The sequence below is a fragment of the Eleginops maclovinus genome, chromosome 9 (genome assembly GCF_036324505.1).
Source record: "Eleginops maclovinus isolate JMC-PN-2008 ecotype Puerto Natales chromosome 9, JC_Emac_rtc_rv5, whole genome shotgun sequence".
Classification (NCBI taxonomy): domain Eukaryota; kingdom Metazoa; phylum Chordata; class Actinopteri; order Perciformes; family Eleginopidae; genus Eleginops; species Eleginops maclovinus.
In genome coordinates, this window is record NC_086357.1 from 20,430,942 (window position 1) to 20,445,906 (window position 14,965).

At 40.1% G+C, this 14,965-nt stretch overlaps 2 protein-coding genes across 3 annotated transcripts; one reads left to right on the forward strand and one right to left on the reverse strand.

Annotated features, from left to right (window-relative positions):
• Window positions 1–2,370: 2,370 nt before the first annotated feature.
• Window positions 2,371–3,567, reverse strand: rangrf (RAN guanine nucleotide release factor). The gene is made up of 2 exons (XM_063890908.1): window positions 3,469–3,567; window positions 2,371–3,331 (listed from the first exon to the last, which is right to left on the reverse strand). The coding sequence occupies exon 2, from the start codon at window positions 3,325–3,327 to the stop codon at window positions 2,749–2,751; it is 579 nt and encodes a 192-aa protein (XP_063746978.1). The 5' UTR covers window positions 3,328–3,331; window positions 3,469–3,567; the 3' UTR covers window positions 2,371–2,748.
• vamp4 (vesicle-associated membrane protein 4) lies at window positions 3,317–13,519 on the forward strand. Of its 2 annotated transcripts, XM_063890909.1 has the most exons (10): window positions 3,317–3,569; window positions 4,174–4,393; window positions 5,927–6,072; window positions 6,728–6,829; window positions 8,470–8,516; window positions 8,704–8,754; window positions 9,783–9,883; window positions 11,845–11,924; window positions 12,064–12,115; window positions 12,200–13,519. In XM_063890909.1, exons 3-10 carry the CDS (start codon window positions 6,070–6,072, stop codon window positions 12,223–12,225), a joined length of 462 nt encoding a protein of 153 aa, XP_063746979.1. In that variant the 5' UTR covers window positions 3,317–3,569; window positions 4,174–4,393; window positions 5,927–6,069; the 3' UTR covers window positions 12,226–13,519. The 2 variants fall into 2 exon arrangements, with proteins under 2 accessions (XP_063746979.1, XP_063746981.1); XM_063890911.1 differs by lacking the exon at window positions 5,927–6,072 and having other exon boundaries at window positions 3,325–3,569.
• The last annotated feature ends 1,446 nt before the right edge of the window (window positions 13,520–14,965 follow it).

The following is a 14,965-nucleotide window of genomic DNA, read 5'->3' on the forward strand; positions in this document are numbered from 1 at the left end:
ATGCATACACTTGTGATTGATGCCTCCATGATATACTGAAAATGTCACACATTCAAAACATACTTGATAATTATTTTCTGTGTTTTTGAATATTTTTTTATCAACTTTCCCAACACAGATTTAATGTCAGTTTTGAGTTCTCCACTTATTGATCTGTTGCCTTTGAAGCCTTTCAATCATGTACAAGAAAGATGTTGCAACTAGTTATGGGAGATGCTACTCAACAAGTAAAAGTGACACTTCTTGAAAAAAAAGGTGCTGTTTGTCATAACCTGACTGGGCAATCTGTTTCCATTGACCTCAAGTTTTGTTTGGGGACCTGCCAGCAAAGGGCAAGTTGTTGTGAGAATGAACCGGAAAGCTGTACTGGTCATCATCAGGGAAACATCAGTTCACCTGTCAGCCAAGTTTTCAACAGGACAACAAAGATGTGTGCCAGACGTCAACTTACTGGAGGTCAAAGACATTGCTATGAAGGCATCCCTTCTTTTTCCTCGGTGACTTAAAAGTCAATACAGTTACTGTCAGTGCTGTATTATTCACTGGGGCCCGAAAGGCCACTGCCTATGCAGTAGAGTATTTATAGTGGAAATGTTCAATGCTTAGGATGTCGGCTAAGAAGGAGTTGGAATTGATGCAAAAATAAATAATGTTGTTTAATTTCACTTTATTCTAGCAGCCGGATACAGTGATTCTTCCAAAGGCATTTTCTCTTTTACAAAACGTGTCCTTTTAAAAATATATATATATTTTAGCTTTTAAGTGAGATTTTGAACCAAGAGCATTGTTTTCAATTCTAACCACACTCTTTTTCATTTGGGTTTTCTGCATTTGTTGTTATTGTGTTGTGTTTTGTTCCACTGGACACTGTTTGTTAAAAACGCAATGACAGTTAGTTCAATGTTAAACCTTGCCCATAAGGACATTTTAGTTTGTTTTTTCATTCAGTTATTCAAACTGTGGTCTGCCATGCAATTACATATTTAACATATCCAACTGTTGCTGAATTTCAGTATTTAACCAAGCAATCCTTACAGCTTTTATTTTTGGACATCCAGAGCAGTTGTGTAAAAAATGTAAAATGTTGAAGGGCCATTAAATAGTTGAAGGAATGGCAGGGAAAAAAGAGATTTATAAAATGATAAAATAACCTAGACAATCATTCTTTTGTTAAACAGTTTACCACTCTGCATCACAAGGCAACATTTTTGAGAGCACTGCTCTATATGCAAGTCTGTAATGTATCAGATCGTCTCCCGACATGACCTTAACATTAGAAGCATGTTCCAAAACCTTCTGTTCTTTAAGACAGGATGTTTTCAGACTTTAAAAGACATCCAAAAACAGCATGTTTATCCAAGGTCTTTGCTGTTGTGCTACTCTCAATGTTGCCTTGTTTAATGAAGGAATGTTCTGGGATCAGTGAGCGGAGACCAGACTTTATGAGATCTTAATCCGTTATTTAAAAAAGGGTTTGAAGTGGCTCTGAGGAGACAGACTGTACTTCCTCTTACTTGTTATGCAACACTTACCTGAATTCCTACGCTGTGATGAGTTTTATTTAACAGCAGACTCAAGTCAAACCATTTTCCCTGAAATAACAGACGTATAACTGTGGAAAAGTTTTAATTTGGTTTGACTTCAAAGCAGAAATGAATGAGGGTCAGTTTTCACTCCATACATTTAGTGTTGCTCCAAACTCACCCTTGAGTGAGTAAAGTCTTTCCAAAGTTTTTGTCACGGTCCAGGCTAATGAATTATTCCACCATGAGGCCACTTGCAGTGAATGATGGAAAAAGTTGACCTAATACATATTCCCTCTGGGAGTCACTAAATTTTCACAGTTAATGTTTAAATTCAGGTCCTTCTGAAAGCTTTATGAGTATTAACTGCATTTTAATGGCTCCAGAAGGAGTTCATAAGTGGAACCTCAATTTACCTTTAACCCCTTTTCTGACTTTCGCCATAACTTGTGTGTCTTTTTTACTACCATAGTGTAAAAAAAAAGCATCGCTGTTAGCGATTGAATATTTGCTGGCCTATAGGTGAGGTTTGTGCATGACGGAGCCTGGTAGATGTTTGTATTAACACATAAATATAGTCTATTAGTGTATGCAAGGAAGGTGGCAGTATTTAGGAAAATAATAAAATAAAGGGAAGAAAGCATGATGAGGATGGAGGAAATGCTTGAGTAAGTAGAAGGAGAATGTTTCTATGGCATTATGACGTTATGTCTCGAATCTCACATTTCTCTTATGTGCATAACAGCTTCACACAATACAGACATGCCTTGCAAAAATAACAGGCATCAATACAGACCTAGTTTAAAGCATCTTCAATAAAAAAAATTGTAATCAGTTGATCCAAAAATAAAGAGAAGGTCCAAGATTTTATTATCAAAAACATTTATTATGACTTCTGATCTTCATATCATGAGATGTTTTATGTTGCATTGTTGGAGGAGCCTGGGAGTTTTTCCTTGCCATATATAATCTTAGCTTCTGTGCATATGAAAATAAAATCTTGAATGTTTGGTTTTGAATTCATTTTTTTGTCACAACAAAGTAAACATCGAGCGAAAAACAGGATTTGTGCCACGCAGCAACTGGACCACAGCTTGAAAGAATTGCCCCCAAACTTTCAGGTTGGTACCAACCTGATTCTTGTGGAGCCCCAGCTAAACATAGTGGTTTAAATGAGCTTGAAACTAAACCTTTAACTCAGGGGTCTGATGAAGTAGCAGCAGTCCTATCCAAACAGCCCTGGGTTGTGCAGAGTCATCGTCTGCAACAACCGCTGGAACTCCTGCACCGTCCATGGCTGTCTGTGTGTCTCTGCTGAAGCTGCACTGCTGCTATCAGGGTTGATTCTCTGCGGGTCATTGAAGGTTATCAGGACATCTGTGGAGAACTGTGGTAGACGGAACAGACCCAGGTGTAGGGTCACTGAATTCCTCGCTTCTTCGTTGAATTTAGACACACACTGAGTGCCAGTCAGCATCCAGGCAGAACTGCAGTCCGACAGGGACAGCTGAGATTTGGACATGGGTACAACACTGGTCACCTCAAAAGCACCTGGCTCTAAAGCTTTGTTACTGCCTGCGATGTCTTCAAAGTGATACCTTGCAGCGTCCTCGTTTTCCACCTGACTCTGATACTCTACCAGCTCCACGATCAGGCTCTGGTCGGTGTGTTCATGGACAAACACCTCCTGGTTGTCAGGGATCTCTCTCAGCTCACTGGTGTCTTTGGCGCTGTGAGGGAGGACGGCTGTCAAAGCTCCTCCAAACAGAGGATGGGACTGATCGGCGCTGCCTCGGCTCTGCATCTCTCTGTGAAGACAAGCAACAAACGAAGAGCCTGCTTTGAACTACCTGCAGTGAAACTCGGTTTGCTTAAAGAAATAAAATTGGCTCAGGAAAAAGGAATAATAATACTACAATTCAAATGTGATGAAAAGATAGCTTACCAACTAAACCAGAACTCCTTTCCGGGGAAAGTTTTTCTTCGTCTTCTGATGAAATGTGTGGCACGCTAGATGCATGTCATAGGCACAACTGCCACCTACAGGTGAGGCGGACAAAAAGCAGTAGAGTTATAATTTAAATGTTATTATAAATGTCAAATATATATATATATATATATATATATATATATATATATATATATATATATATATATATATATATATATATATATATATATATATATATTTTAAACCTTGATATTATTATGATTATTTTATGCATTTACTATCTTATGTGCTGAGTGTTCACTCGGTGTTTTTTTTTCATGGTAAACACAGTACAATAATACCTTCTGGTATGCATTAGTATAAGTAAAAAAAATATGTATAATGCTAGACACTGTCAATGCAACACTGCTAAAGGAACATTCTTTCATTAAGAAGCAAGGAAAACAAACCCATCAGGATGGGGAAAACTTAGATAAGTTGATACAATTTTGACTGAAATATCTGAGCAGCCCACTTCTACCACTATACATTCTATGATCATGTAATGTCTGTTATAATCGAAGAACTAACCAAAGATATTGGTAAATGTGGTTGTGTAGAAAAAACTAAAAGATCAATATTCATCCGTGCTGTCAACCCTGTTCTTATTATACATCCATCCATGTGTCAAACATCTGCATCGCCCCTCTCCTCTTCCAGCTGTTGGTGCTTCCTGGTCAGCTGATTCTGACGGAGCAGACAGCAGACCGCTAGTATCCTTAATGATTATCCTGTCTCATCGTCCTGGGCAGCGTTTGAAATGAAAGTATCAACACCGTGAAGGAGCCAACCGAAACCCTGAATACCCTGGATTAACAGCTGAATCTTCTCCTGTTTTTGTTTTTCAGCATCGGGCTTTGGATCTTGTGGAAAACAGCAGGTAGCTAGCCCCGTTAGCATCCTTAGCGTAGCTTAGCTGGGTAGCTAAATTTGTCAATGGACCAAGCGGCCTGTCTTGCTAGATTAGCTAGTAGCTAACTGTGTTGGCATTAAGAGTGTCCCCGCTTTCATTTCAATTACTGTGGTGTAGCATTGACATTGATTATATGTGGTACACAACGGCATTCTGACGTATTTTACATGTAGGCTAACAGACGTTTCACCAGCTAAAGTTAGAGATTGTGTTCTAACGTTAATTGGGATCATCTCTTCATGTTCCCAGGGTCTTATGTTCCCAGCAGTGGTGTTAATTGACTAAGTACACTTATGCAAGTACAATCTCGATGACGTTGTACTTGAGTATTTCCATGATATTTTACATGTTAGTTCTACTCAAATACAATTGAGATGGGAAAAATGTACTGCTACTCCACTATATGTATGTAGTACTTTTAGTTACTTTACAGATTTGGATTAATGATGTGATATAATCAACAATTCAATAACATTTTAGCTACACCTGGAGTAACATTCATACGCTACCCAGCAGTATACAAAGTGATACAAACTAGCTGCACCTTTACCAGCTTTGATAAACACATTAATGCATACATAATTAGAATCAGAACATATAATATACATCATTAAAAAATAGGAAAATCTATATAAAGAGTATTTTTACTTTCGGGACCTTATATGTATTTTGTTGCTTATACTTTTGTACTTTTACTGAAGTAAGATTTGCAATGCAGGACTTTTACTTGTAACAGCGAACTCTATACTATACCCCCCTATACTGGGATTTTTCTTCTTTTACTTAAATACAAAATATGAGTACTTATTTCACCTCTGGTCTGTTGACATAGATGTACTTTAGTGGAGATTGGTTTGAGCTCAAATGATCCCCCCCCAAAAAAAAGAAAGGAGAGGGGCGTTTCAAGTGCAGTTTGAAGGGGAAAACTGTACAGTCGCTGTGAAATGTCAAAAGTCAAGTAAACAGTCCACAAATTTGAGGGCGTATTAAGGAGTATTACATCAGTTGGTTATAACTGTAGGTGGGTGATTTTAACATAATAACCCAGGAAAACAAACATTTGACATAGGGAAACGAGAACATAGGATATTTGAAAAGTCTCCTTAATTTGTCATATTAAGAGGATATTGAGCACGGGAACATAGGACTCTGAGATGTCAGTTTCATTTTCAGTACTGTATCCTTTTTAAGGAGTCATGTTTAGACATGATTAGACTTTAACGGGAATACATTAGTAGTATAAACAGCTAAGAATAGCTGCACTTGGTTAAACCCTTTTTCTGATGAAAGGACAGAAATTGCAATCCATAATAAATCGATTTGATCAACGATAATCTATAATCCTTTCTATAAATCACAGCTTTGACATAATTTAATTCAGCTTTTTTGTGGATTGCAATTTAAATGTCCTCTCCTAGGCTTCCTTCTGAGACCCTAACATGTTAGAGTTGGCTTCTCTTCTTTCTCTTTCTGTGTCTCTTCACGCTGTCACTGCTTCAGAGCGTGCCCTGTCTCCTGCTTCTCTTCACCTGTGTTTACTGGAAAGTTCCTCTCCTCTCCTGGCTTCTGAGGCCTTTTTCCAAATTGCAGTGCCAGAAAGGACGCTGCTGTGAAAGCCACAGTGTCATACTGAACTGGATTCAATGGTATTAGTTCTCTTGTTGTGTTGAGAGAGTTGGTGTGTGTATGTGTAAGACTGCTGTGATTTTCCCCCTACCAGTTGTTACAGAAGGGTCTGCACATGTTGTTTAGTTCAGTGTGACCAAAGCACTATAATGAGGCCCTGTTGTGTTTAGCTGCAGTGTTACAAACAGTGTTAGGAGCGCGAAACACCCAAACACTAACTCCGGGGGTTTAATTGGAAGAACAGCATGTTTTCCACATCTGTTTTTCAATGTCTTCACCCAAAGGTGCACATTGCAATGACCACATTTCCTTTCACAGCCATTGAGACTTTAAACATGAAAACATCAAATAGGATATCTTAATATTTCTATTTCTTCACTTACTGAGAAGGCATAGGAGAGGAATATAATTTCAAAGACAGATGGCAGAATGAATGAACCACCTTTTTTTCTTAAAAAGGAAATGAATGAAATCAGCTCTGTGACTCATAATGATGTCAGACTGTTTACCTCAAAGTTTGGGACTAGAAGTGTCCTGAGATTGCTCAACCACGACCAGTCTCATCGATCATTACTGAGCATGTTTAGATTGAGGTTCTAACTCTGTTCATACACTTTGCAACACATGTGTCAAAGAGTGTTCATGTATTGACCTTCTTCTCTTCCGATCCTTCAGAGGGAGCCAGATCAGGAGGAGCAGCCTGAAGACAACATGCCCCCCAAGTTTAAACGACACCTCAACGATGACGAGGTCACCGGGTCCATTCGCAGCGAGAGGGTAAGATATAGATGGAGGAAGTGGCAGTGTTTTTTGTTGTGGCCTATCACCAGGAGGAAGCAAACATAACACAGGATTTCCCCGGGCGCTGCACAATAGCTGCCCACTGCTCCTAGTACTAGGATGGGTTAAATGCAGAGGACCAATTTCACTGTGTGTGCTCTGCTGTGTGCATGTATGTGACAATAAAGAGGGTTTCATCCTCCGATTCTATCTATTCTATCTAGGATGGGGAAAAAAGATTACCAATTAGTTTACAAGCTTTATAAATTGACAGACCTTTTTTAGAATTGTCCAATAAAGTCAAAAACAGATGTTGTTATGAGATGCAGATTTTGCTGTGAGTAGTAGTAGAAAAACTGGAGGGAATACGCACAAGACATTGGATCTTTGAAGGGGGTAAAGTGAAGAACTCCCCGAGCCAAATATCTGGTTCTCATTGAAATGAGCTTCCCCACCCAATTCCACCTTCCTGTCCTCCCACTGATTTTGTACTTTACTCAGTCGTCTGTTTCTAAGTCCAATCCTTTTTGCTATTGTGCGAACTGGGATTAAAAACAGGGCTTACGGGGAGGCTTGTATTATCCATGCTAATAACTACCAGTCCTTCCTCGTGTTTCTCATCCTACACAGTGGAAAGAAAGTAAGAAAAGAAAAAGATGTTGAACAGAAGGAGAGTGTTAGAGCCTTAACTTCTAAAGTTTTTTATAATCATATGGTCAGCTGTTTTGCAGATGACACTGTATTTACAAGAAAGAAAAATATCTATATTGGCCTGGCATTTCTTGCAGCTGTCAACATTACTGGCCAGCCCTGGATTTTTGTTTTTGTGGTGGCAAGGTGTAGTGGTTGATAAAAGGTGATGACCATGACTGAGAAATTGGAGATTTAACCTAAACTACTTCTGCAAGTGTAATAAAGTTTTGCTTCTAAACTCATGGAACACCATAATGTAAGGAAGCAATGTATCATGCTTTATTTTTTTCCAGTAGCAATGAACCTCCCGTGTGCCATCCAATGAGAAACAGACCCTTACTTTATGCTAGTCCGATTCTCCTACTGTGAGGATTTAATGCAGCTGGCCTAACTTATCCCCTAGGAATAGCCCTTTACACCAGGCACTTCCTGCCTCTATTGAAGCCATCAGTGGTAAAGACATGGTTGTGATCATGGTAGAGTTTATCTTCAAACTTCTTGGATCGCAGAAACCTCTCTCTATATTTTATTGGAATATGTTCAGATCCATTTTTGCTTGGATAACCAAATGATTTTCCTTGCCAGAACTAGATGTTGACATGTCTTAAGAGAACAAGAGGAAACGTTTTTATGGAGTCTGGCAAGCAGAAAAACAGAGCAACAACAGTTGTTTTTTTGTAAAGTGCACTAGAATAGCAGTATATCTGGGTATATCTGCTCTCCGAAGACAGACCGGAAAATAAACGCGAGTGCAGCAGCTATCTGGCCGCTGGAGGTCAATTTCATTTCTTGGTATCAGGAACGTCAGTTGTAGTGCCAGGAATGTACTCTGGTTGGGCCTGTCAACTGCAGAGGTGCTGGAACTGGATCTTGCTCCTGAACCAAATCTAAGGTCATTCAAATCACTGTCCTTCTGTAACCATCTGACCTTTTCTACTTTACAGAGGAACCTACTTGAAGAGGACTCTGATGAGGAGGAAGACTTCTTTCTGTGAGTTTTATATTCCATTCACTGAGATTATTATGAGTAGTATATATAAAGTACAATTGACCTCGATGATGAGAGCATTAATACTAGCAAATATTTATACATGAATAAACAGTAAAGTAGGTTGTTTTTGTTGAAAATTCCCACTATAAATTGGTAACCCTTGGCTTCACTGAAACTTGTTTTTCAGGAGAGGACCCACGGCACCCAGATTTGGGCCTCAGAATGACAAGTTCAAGCAGTAAGTATTAACACATTTCCCATAACAACTGAAAGCCTGCAGTCAGAGTAGTACTGCCAACACTCTTGAGTTTTGGTGTTGGTGTTATGCAACTGTGGCCCGTCGTGTTTACCAGAAGCTGCAGGTTTATAGTGGATTGAGTAAGGGAGGCTGCCATGTGCAAGTTATTGTGTAACCTTCCCAAGACTCCCTAGTCCCTCTGCAGTCTGTTTCCACATTAACCTCCAGTCAGAGATGGCCAGAGAACAAACAAGGTCATTGTTAAAACTCTCTGGCACCCGAAGCATTTTGCCACGCTCTGTTTGTCCTTGACAGTTCATCATTTTTTGTAAGCACCTGAAACTAGATGCCATCATTACAGACTGCAGGAATGTTGTTTGCACATTACCCAGGCTCTTCACCCCTGTGTCTGTCTGAACCTGAACCCCTGAGGTCAGGTCAGGTCCCTCTAGTAGTTTCATGTGTGTTTGAGGCAGCCCATGCTTCTTTATGTCCTCCAGATCCTGTGGTGAGTTTATCACTTTGGCTATGGCTTTTTGATATTTAATATTAATGTCTTTGACCTGCAATCAAGTCGAAGTCCAAGACTGATAAATTCCTGCTGTTCCTTGTCCGAGACAATCAGTGTAATGGTGCTGGAAAATGTGATCAGTTGTTTAAAATCCTAATGACTTTGTCTTGAATCTTCCTTTTTATATCTAATGTTACCTCTCCCACTGATTCTGCATTCGTCCCAGATGTATTTCTTAAAAGTGCTTTAAAATAATAGAGAGAAATGGGAAATCTGGGCTTGTCATGCGATGCTCAGTTATGAGTACTGTGAAATAAAGGATTCGCTCGGATAGATACTAAAACAGGTGCAGGCAGGTCAGCGTGAGGCTAAAAAAATAAACCTGTGGATATTGTTGGTAAAAGAGGTGATGCATGCTGTGGTATGTTACCACAAAATAATATCAATCAACACATTCTTCTCCTTATCATTCATGATTAATCTCTATTATTTATCAGTGTCCAACGTGTCTCCACAGGGTGCAGTCGCAGGTTGACGAGGTGATCGATGTGATGCAGGAGAACATCTCCAAGGTGATAGAGAGGGGCGAGCGGCTCGATGACCTGCAGGACAAGTCGGGTGAGTCACTCTGAGATAGCACGCGTTTTCCTATTTGTCCACATGAATGTGTGTTTATTTACAAGTCAAATGAAGTTGAAACCAACTCTACAGGGAATGTTTTATCAGTCTCATTTGTTTTAATGGTTAGTTTCCACCGTTAGCTCACAGATGGTTTACACATGGCTCTGAGGATTGTTATCTTCACTGTTTGCAGGCTCATTTTGGCATTTGGTATTTGTTAGTGGGAAATCTGAAATGTGCTTCCGTTTAAACCAAAAACATTTGTTTGAAAAGGCCCAATTACCTTAATTATATCTTGTATATCAAATAAAGACAGTTTGGTTTTATACTTCTCTGGTGAGATGGAAAACCTTCAAAGGAGACAAACTTCTAATCTTTTGGGTAGAAATAAAGCAATTCAAAATGTAAGCAAGAATAGAGAAATGATGGGCTAAATATTTAAAGGGTGGATGTGCCCAAAGAGCAATGAGTGATTGAATCTACTACATTTACAGTTTGTGTTGTGCCTGTACAATTAAGGTGCAGGTGCATTTATCTGATGAACAAATAGTTAAAAAGTTAGAATTTCATTGAAATCTTCAAATGTCTTTTCTTTGTCTGAGCAACATTCCAGAGCTCAAACATAATTTAGTTTACTAAAATATATCAGAGGAAAATCACTATAGCCTCACACCTGAGAATCTGAAACCAGCATTTTTGCATAGAAACGATGTCATGATTATTAAAATATTGTCAGCTGTTTTTCTTTCAATAGACTAATCAGTGAATTATCGAATCTTTGCAGCTGTTTAGCAATATGTAAGACATGTCCCATATTTTAATTTGAAAAAATGTACCTTTATCCAGAAGTATCAATCTCTCCTGCAGGTGAACTGTAAACTCACTGCTCAAGGTTTTAATGACATATCCAGGTTTAGTGTTTTACCAGGTGTGTGCGTCCCACACTCTCATTCTTACAGCCCCCCCTCTTTTGACCGTGTGTATATCAAGCAGGTGTGTGAAATGTGTTTAGTTCGCTCGTTACTCATTTCACACACATGCCAAGCTTTCAACGGGACACGCACAGGTCTACTTCTTCTGCTCCGCATGGACCAGAAGACGAGGCTGCAGCGCTCCTGTGTCTCCCCTCTCAGCCTCATCATCACATCCACACAGATGTTATACAACTGCTTTTTGTCTGTTATGTCCACAAGCAAGCCAAAACAATGATGAACATCTGGAACACATTTGTGTGAATGAGGCTTTGTGTACATGAGAGTTTTGCTGTGTCTTTGGTCTGTGTGTGGTTAAATGCGTGTGTCTGCTGTATGTTTTCTTCATGTGAGCAATATAAAATCCTGTGATTGGCAAGTGCAGTTAGGTCCCAGCTCCATGTGCAGGTTACCTGTTGTTAAATTCCTGCAGATTAACAAGCATCTTCTAAAAAGGCTCATCTAAGTGCCTCTCTTTGTGGTAGCGACTGGCCGTTAATGGCACATGCATGTGGGAACAGCTTACTCATGACGGACACAAAGACTTTAATTGTGGACGGGGGCTCGGACCAGCCCATCACTGCACGCTATGGAGCTGTAACTTTCCTGTTAATGTGCATACACCTCAAGTTAACAACGGTAACCAAGAAACAGAGAGCCTGTGTGGGCGAGCACTTTGGAGTGGATATCACGACAAGGACAGAAGGAAATGTGTTTTTGTTCCATTGGGTTTAAATTCGGCAAGTTTTTGTTTACTATTCAATGCCAATTGAATTAAAGTACAGAAAAACAACTATTCATAGGAATGATTTCACCCGCATAGCAAGTACTTACATAACATTTGACAACAGGTCAAGACAGAGTCACCTTGTCCCCATCAACATAAAAACCAAAGCTGATTCTTGTTTACATCGTTATTCACTACTCCTTTTTTGCTTTTTTCCCCATATTATTTTCCTCCTCACGTGTCCTCATGAAATGTCCCAGAGAGCCTATCGGACAACGCGTCTGCCTTCAGTAGCCGAGCCAAACAGCTGCACAGGAGGATGTGGTGGCGAGACATGAAGGTGGGCTGTCTGTTTTATGTGTGTGTGTGTTCAAGCATGTCACCTTTACTGTGTCTCTTTATACACTTGTTTTTACTTTCTACTTTGAGGTGTCCAGTATTTTGAGGAAGATGTTTATTGTGTGATGTTTCTTCCACAGATGAAGCTGATCATTGCATTGGTAGTTGTGGCTCTCCTGCTCATAATCATCAGTGAGTATCAGATCAAACACACAGTTGTAAAGGACTTTATGTGCAGAACTTATCATTCATTGTCCTCTCCTTTCTCGCTTTCAGTTCCAGTGATCCTGCGATACCGCTAGTGTCTGAAGAGAAGGGTGGGGGAGAATTCTCCTCTTCCTGTTCTTCCTTTTATCTCTCTCTTTTGCACACAGTCCTCCACTCCAGCTAGGGGGCGCCAATCACCCTCCTCAGTGTCAGCCTGTGTACCCCCAAGGATCTGACCTAAACTCGCCCTTAGTACCGATCTTATCATTTGTATTTCCACATAAATCTGTTGGGAGATCAGTACTAAGGCTTGGTTTGACCTTTGAAGCTTCAGCAAGGGGACACAGGGGACTTGTGGGGATATTTTAGTGCAATTTGGGAGTAAATTACCCCTCTAGTCAATGTGAAGGAGTGCTCCATGCCATGAAACATATCACATGAAGGGCCCTGTCTTTTCCTCGGTAACGGGGAAACACCTGGTCCTGCATATTACACAATATAGGTAGATACTGTAAAGACAGGAAATCCATGCCAACTGTTTTCTTAGATTAGCTGTTATGAATCTGCTGCAGCAGCCTCACATAAAGGGGGCTTTAGCATTTATTGAATGAACCTCAGATGTCTATCACATGCTCTTACCTGTGCCTGAGGATGAGAGCATTTATAGGGAACATTTTCTGAGCACAAGCACATTGCTCCGTTCAACACGAGGAGGGCGAACATCTGAGGCTCATCTGCATAGTTGGCTTCTTTTAATCATCACAAGGATAGGATATTGATTTCACCTATAAGGTATGTGTCCTTAACAGTGCAGATGATTGAAAAAGGGCCTGGAAAGAAAATCCTACTTTCTAATTATTCTGCTCCATGAATAGTTTATTATCCTCCCCGTCAAACTAAAACACCCAGGTTATGAATGTCTCCTTGGCCCTCGACTCTCTTAACATCTCACCTTCCTCCTCTGGTCTGGTTTGGTCACGGCTGTCCTACTTTCCTGCTAGTGACCGTTTCTCACTCTGCACATGGTTCAGTTTTAATAATGCTTCTGTCTTTTCACATTATTTTTAAAGTTCTTCTCTGGGCGCTCGATGTGCTGCTTGTATGAATGCTGGTATTCCTGTCGCCACTGAGTTTGACTATTGCTACATTATTTCAAGCAGGAGTGATTTAATGGATGCAGGTTAAAATTCGAGCTGTGAAACAAACATAGGTGTCATTGTGTCTGGATTATTAAACTGTATAATACATTGTCATTTTATTATTTTTGAATGTAATTTATTTTAGCTGTAAATATTGATACTGTAATGATGTACAATACTCTGGCATTGCATTGGAAGACTGTGATATACGGATCTGATTTGCTCTGAAATAAAGTGATATTAAAGGGCACTGGTCTGGTTTCATCTGGTTTTAGTTGGTTGGCTCTCATCCTTGGAGGAGGATGGATGGAGCACTGAGAGGGAGGACAGTTTAAAAAAAGGTAAATGGAAAAAAAGAAGATGACGAGGTTAAGAGGGAAAAACTAATCATCATACCATCCCTTTGAGTCTTTACCACTTTGGATATTCTTGTCCTGAGCTTTCTTTTTCTCCTCTCATTACCCAACTTTTTTTATTGCTCTGACTTTCTTTACTGGCAGTGTTGAGTCTCAAAATGGCACTAAAGTTGGAGGGACTGGAGGCCGTGAAGCATTATGGTTCTGACAGACTCGCTGCTCTGCTCCTCTCTGGACAGTAGCGAACACACAGAGACAGCTCTGCCCTTTGCTCAGCCAATACTGCCAACCCCTTTATTCTGAAGGAGTACGAATTAAATTGGCCCTCAGGGGTCTTTCACTTCATTGATCTTTGGCAGATGGACTTCCTGATCACACTAATTGCTGGAGCGCACAGCAGGGGGGGGGGTTCTTATTTCAGCTTTGAAGAAGAAGAAGAGGAGCGAGGGAATTGAATCTCATAGAATTGTTTTAATGTTGAACGGGTTGCAGGTAAAAAAAAAAGAGCCATTGTCCTTACCTCTTGCTCTGTTGGAGTGAAATCAAAGGTTGTGAAGCGGCTGTAAAATTGCAGTAAGAAGGTCTCGCAAAGTCATCTACTTTAAGTGCAAACTTAGTGTGTACTTAGAGGAAAAGCTAAGGAAAAAACTAGAACAGTGTTACCATATTATCATATATTTGTGCATAAGATATTTCTATCCTCTCCTGCCTGCACGGACACACCCACACTGGCAGCAGAGGATGTTTTGGTCCTACGTTAGGGGCTCGTGCTAGATGACTTCAGATTCCGGGCATAGCAGCGGTTATTATGAGCCATAAAACAGAATTTGACTCACAAAAGACAAGAGTGGACAATGTGCCAACCAGCATTTGTCAGTCTCTTACACACACACACACACACACACACACACACACACACACACACACACACACACACACACACACACACACACACACACACACACACACACCCTGTCCAGTAGAGAGATTAGGGAGTGCTGGATGCGTCAGTGGCTAGAGGAAATACAGAATTTAGATTTCCATGTGATCCCTGTCACTTGGGATTGTAGTGAATAAACCACTGATCATATGTTTTAACACTCCTCATCTTCTCTTTTTATGTATTTATAGTTCACCACCTTCTCACATCTACTTTTCCAGAAGCGTGTTACTTCATATGTTCTCTCCTATGTTTACACGTGGTTTAGCTCTCATATTCTTCCCTTTAATGATGTATTCACTTCATTCTTTCATGGGTCTCACCTTTCATCCTCTCTTCACTTTGTCATTGTTGAGATATTTCCTGTAAGAGGATGTGTTTTCAAAGTCAAACGCATACC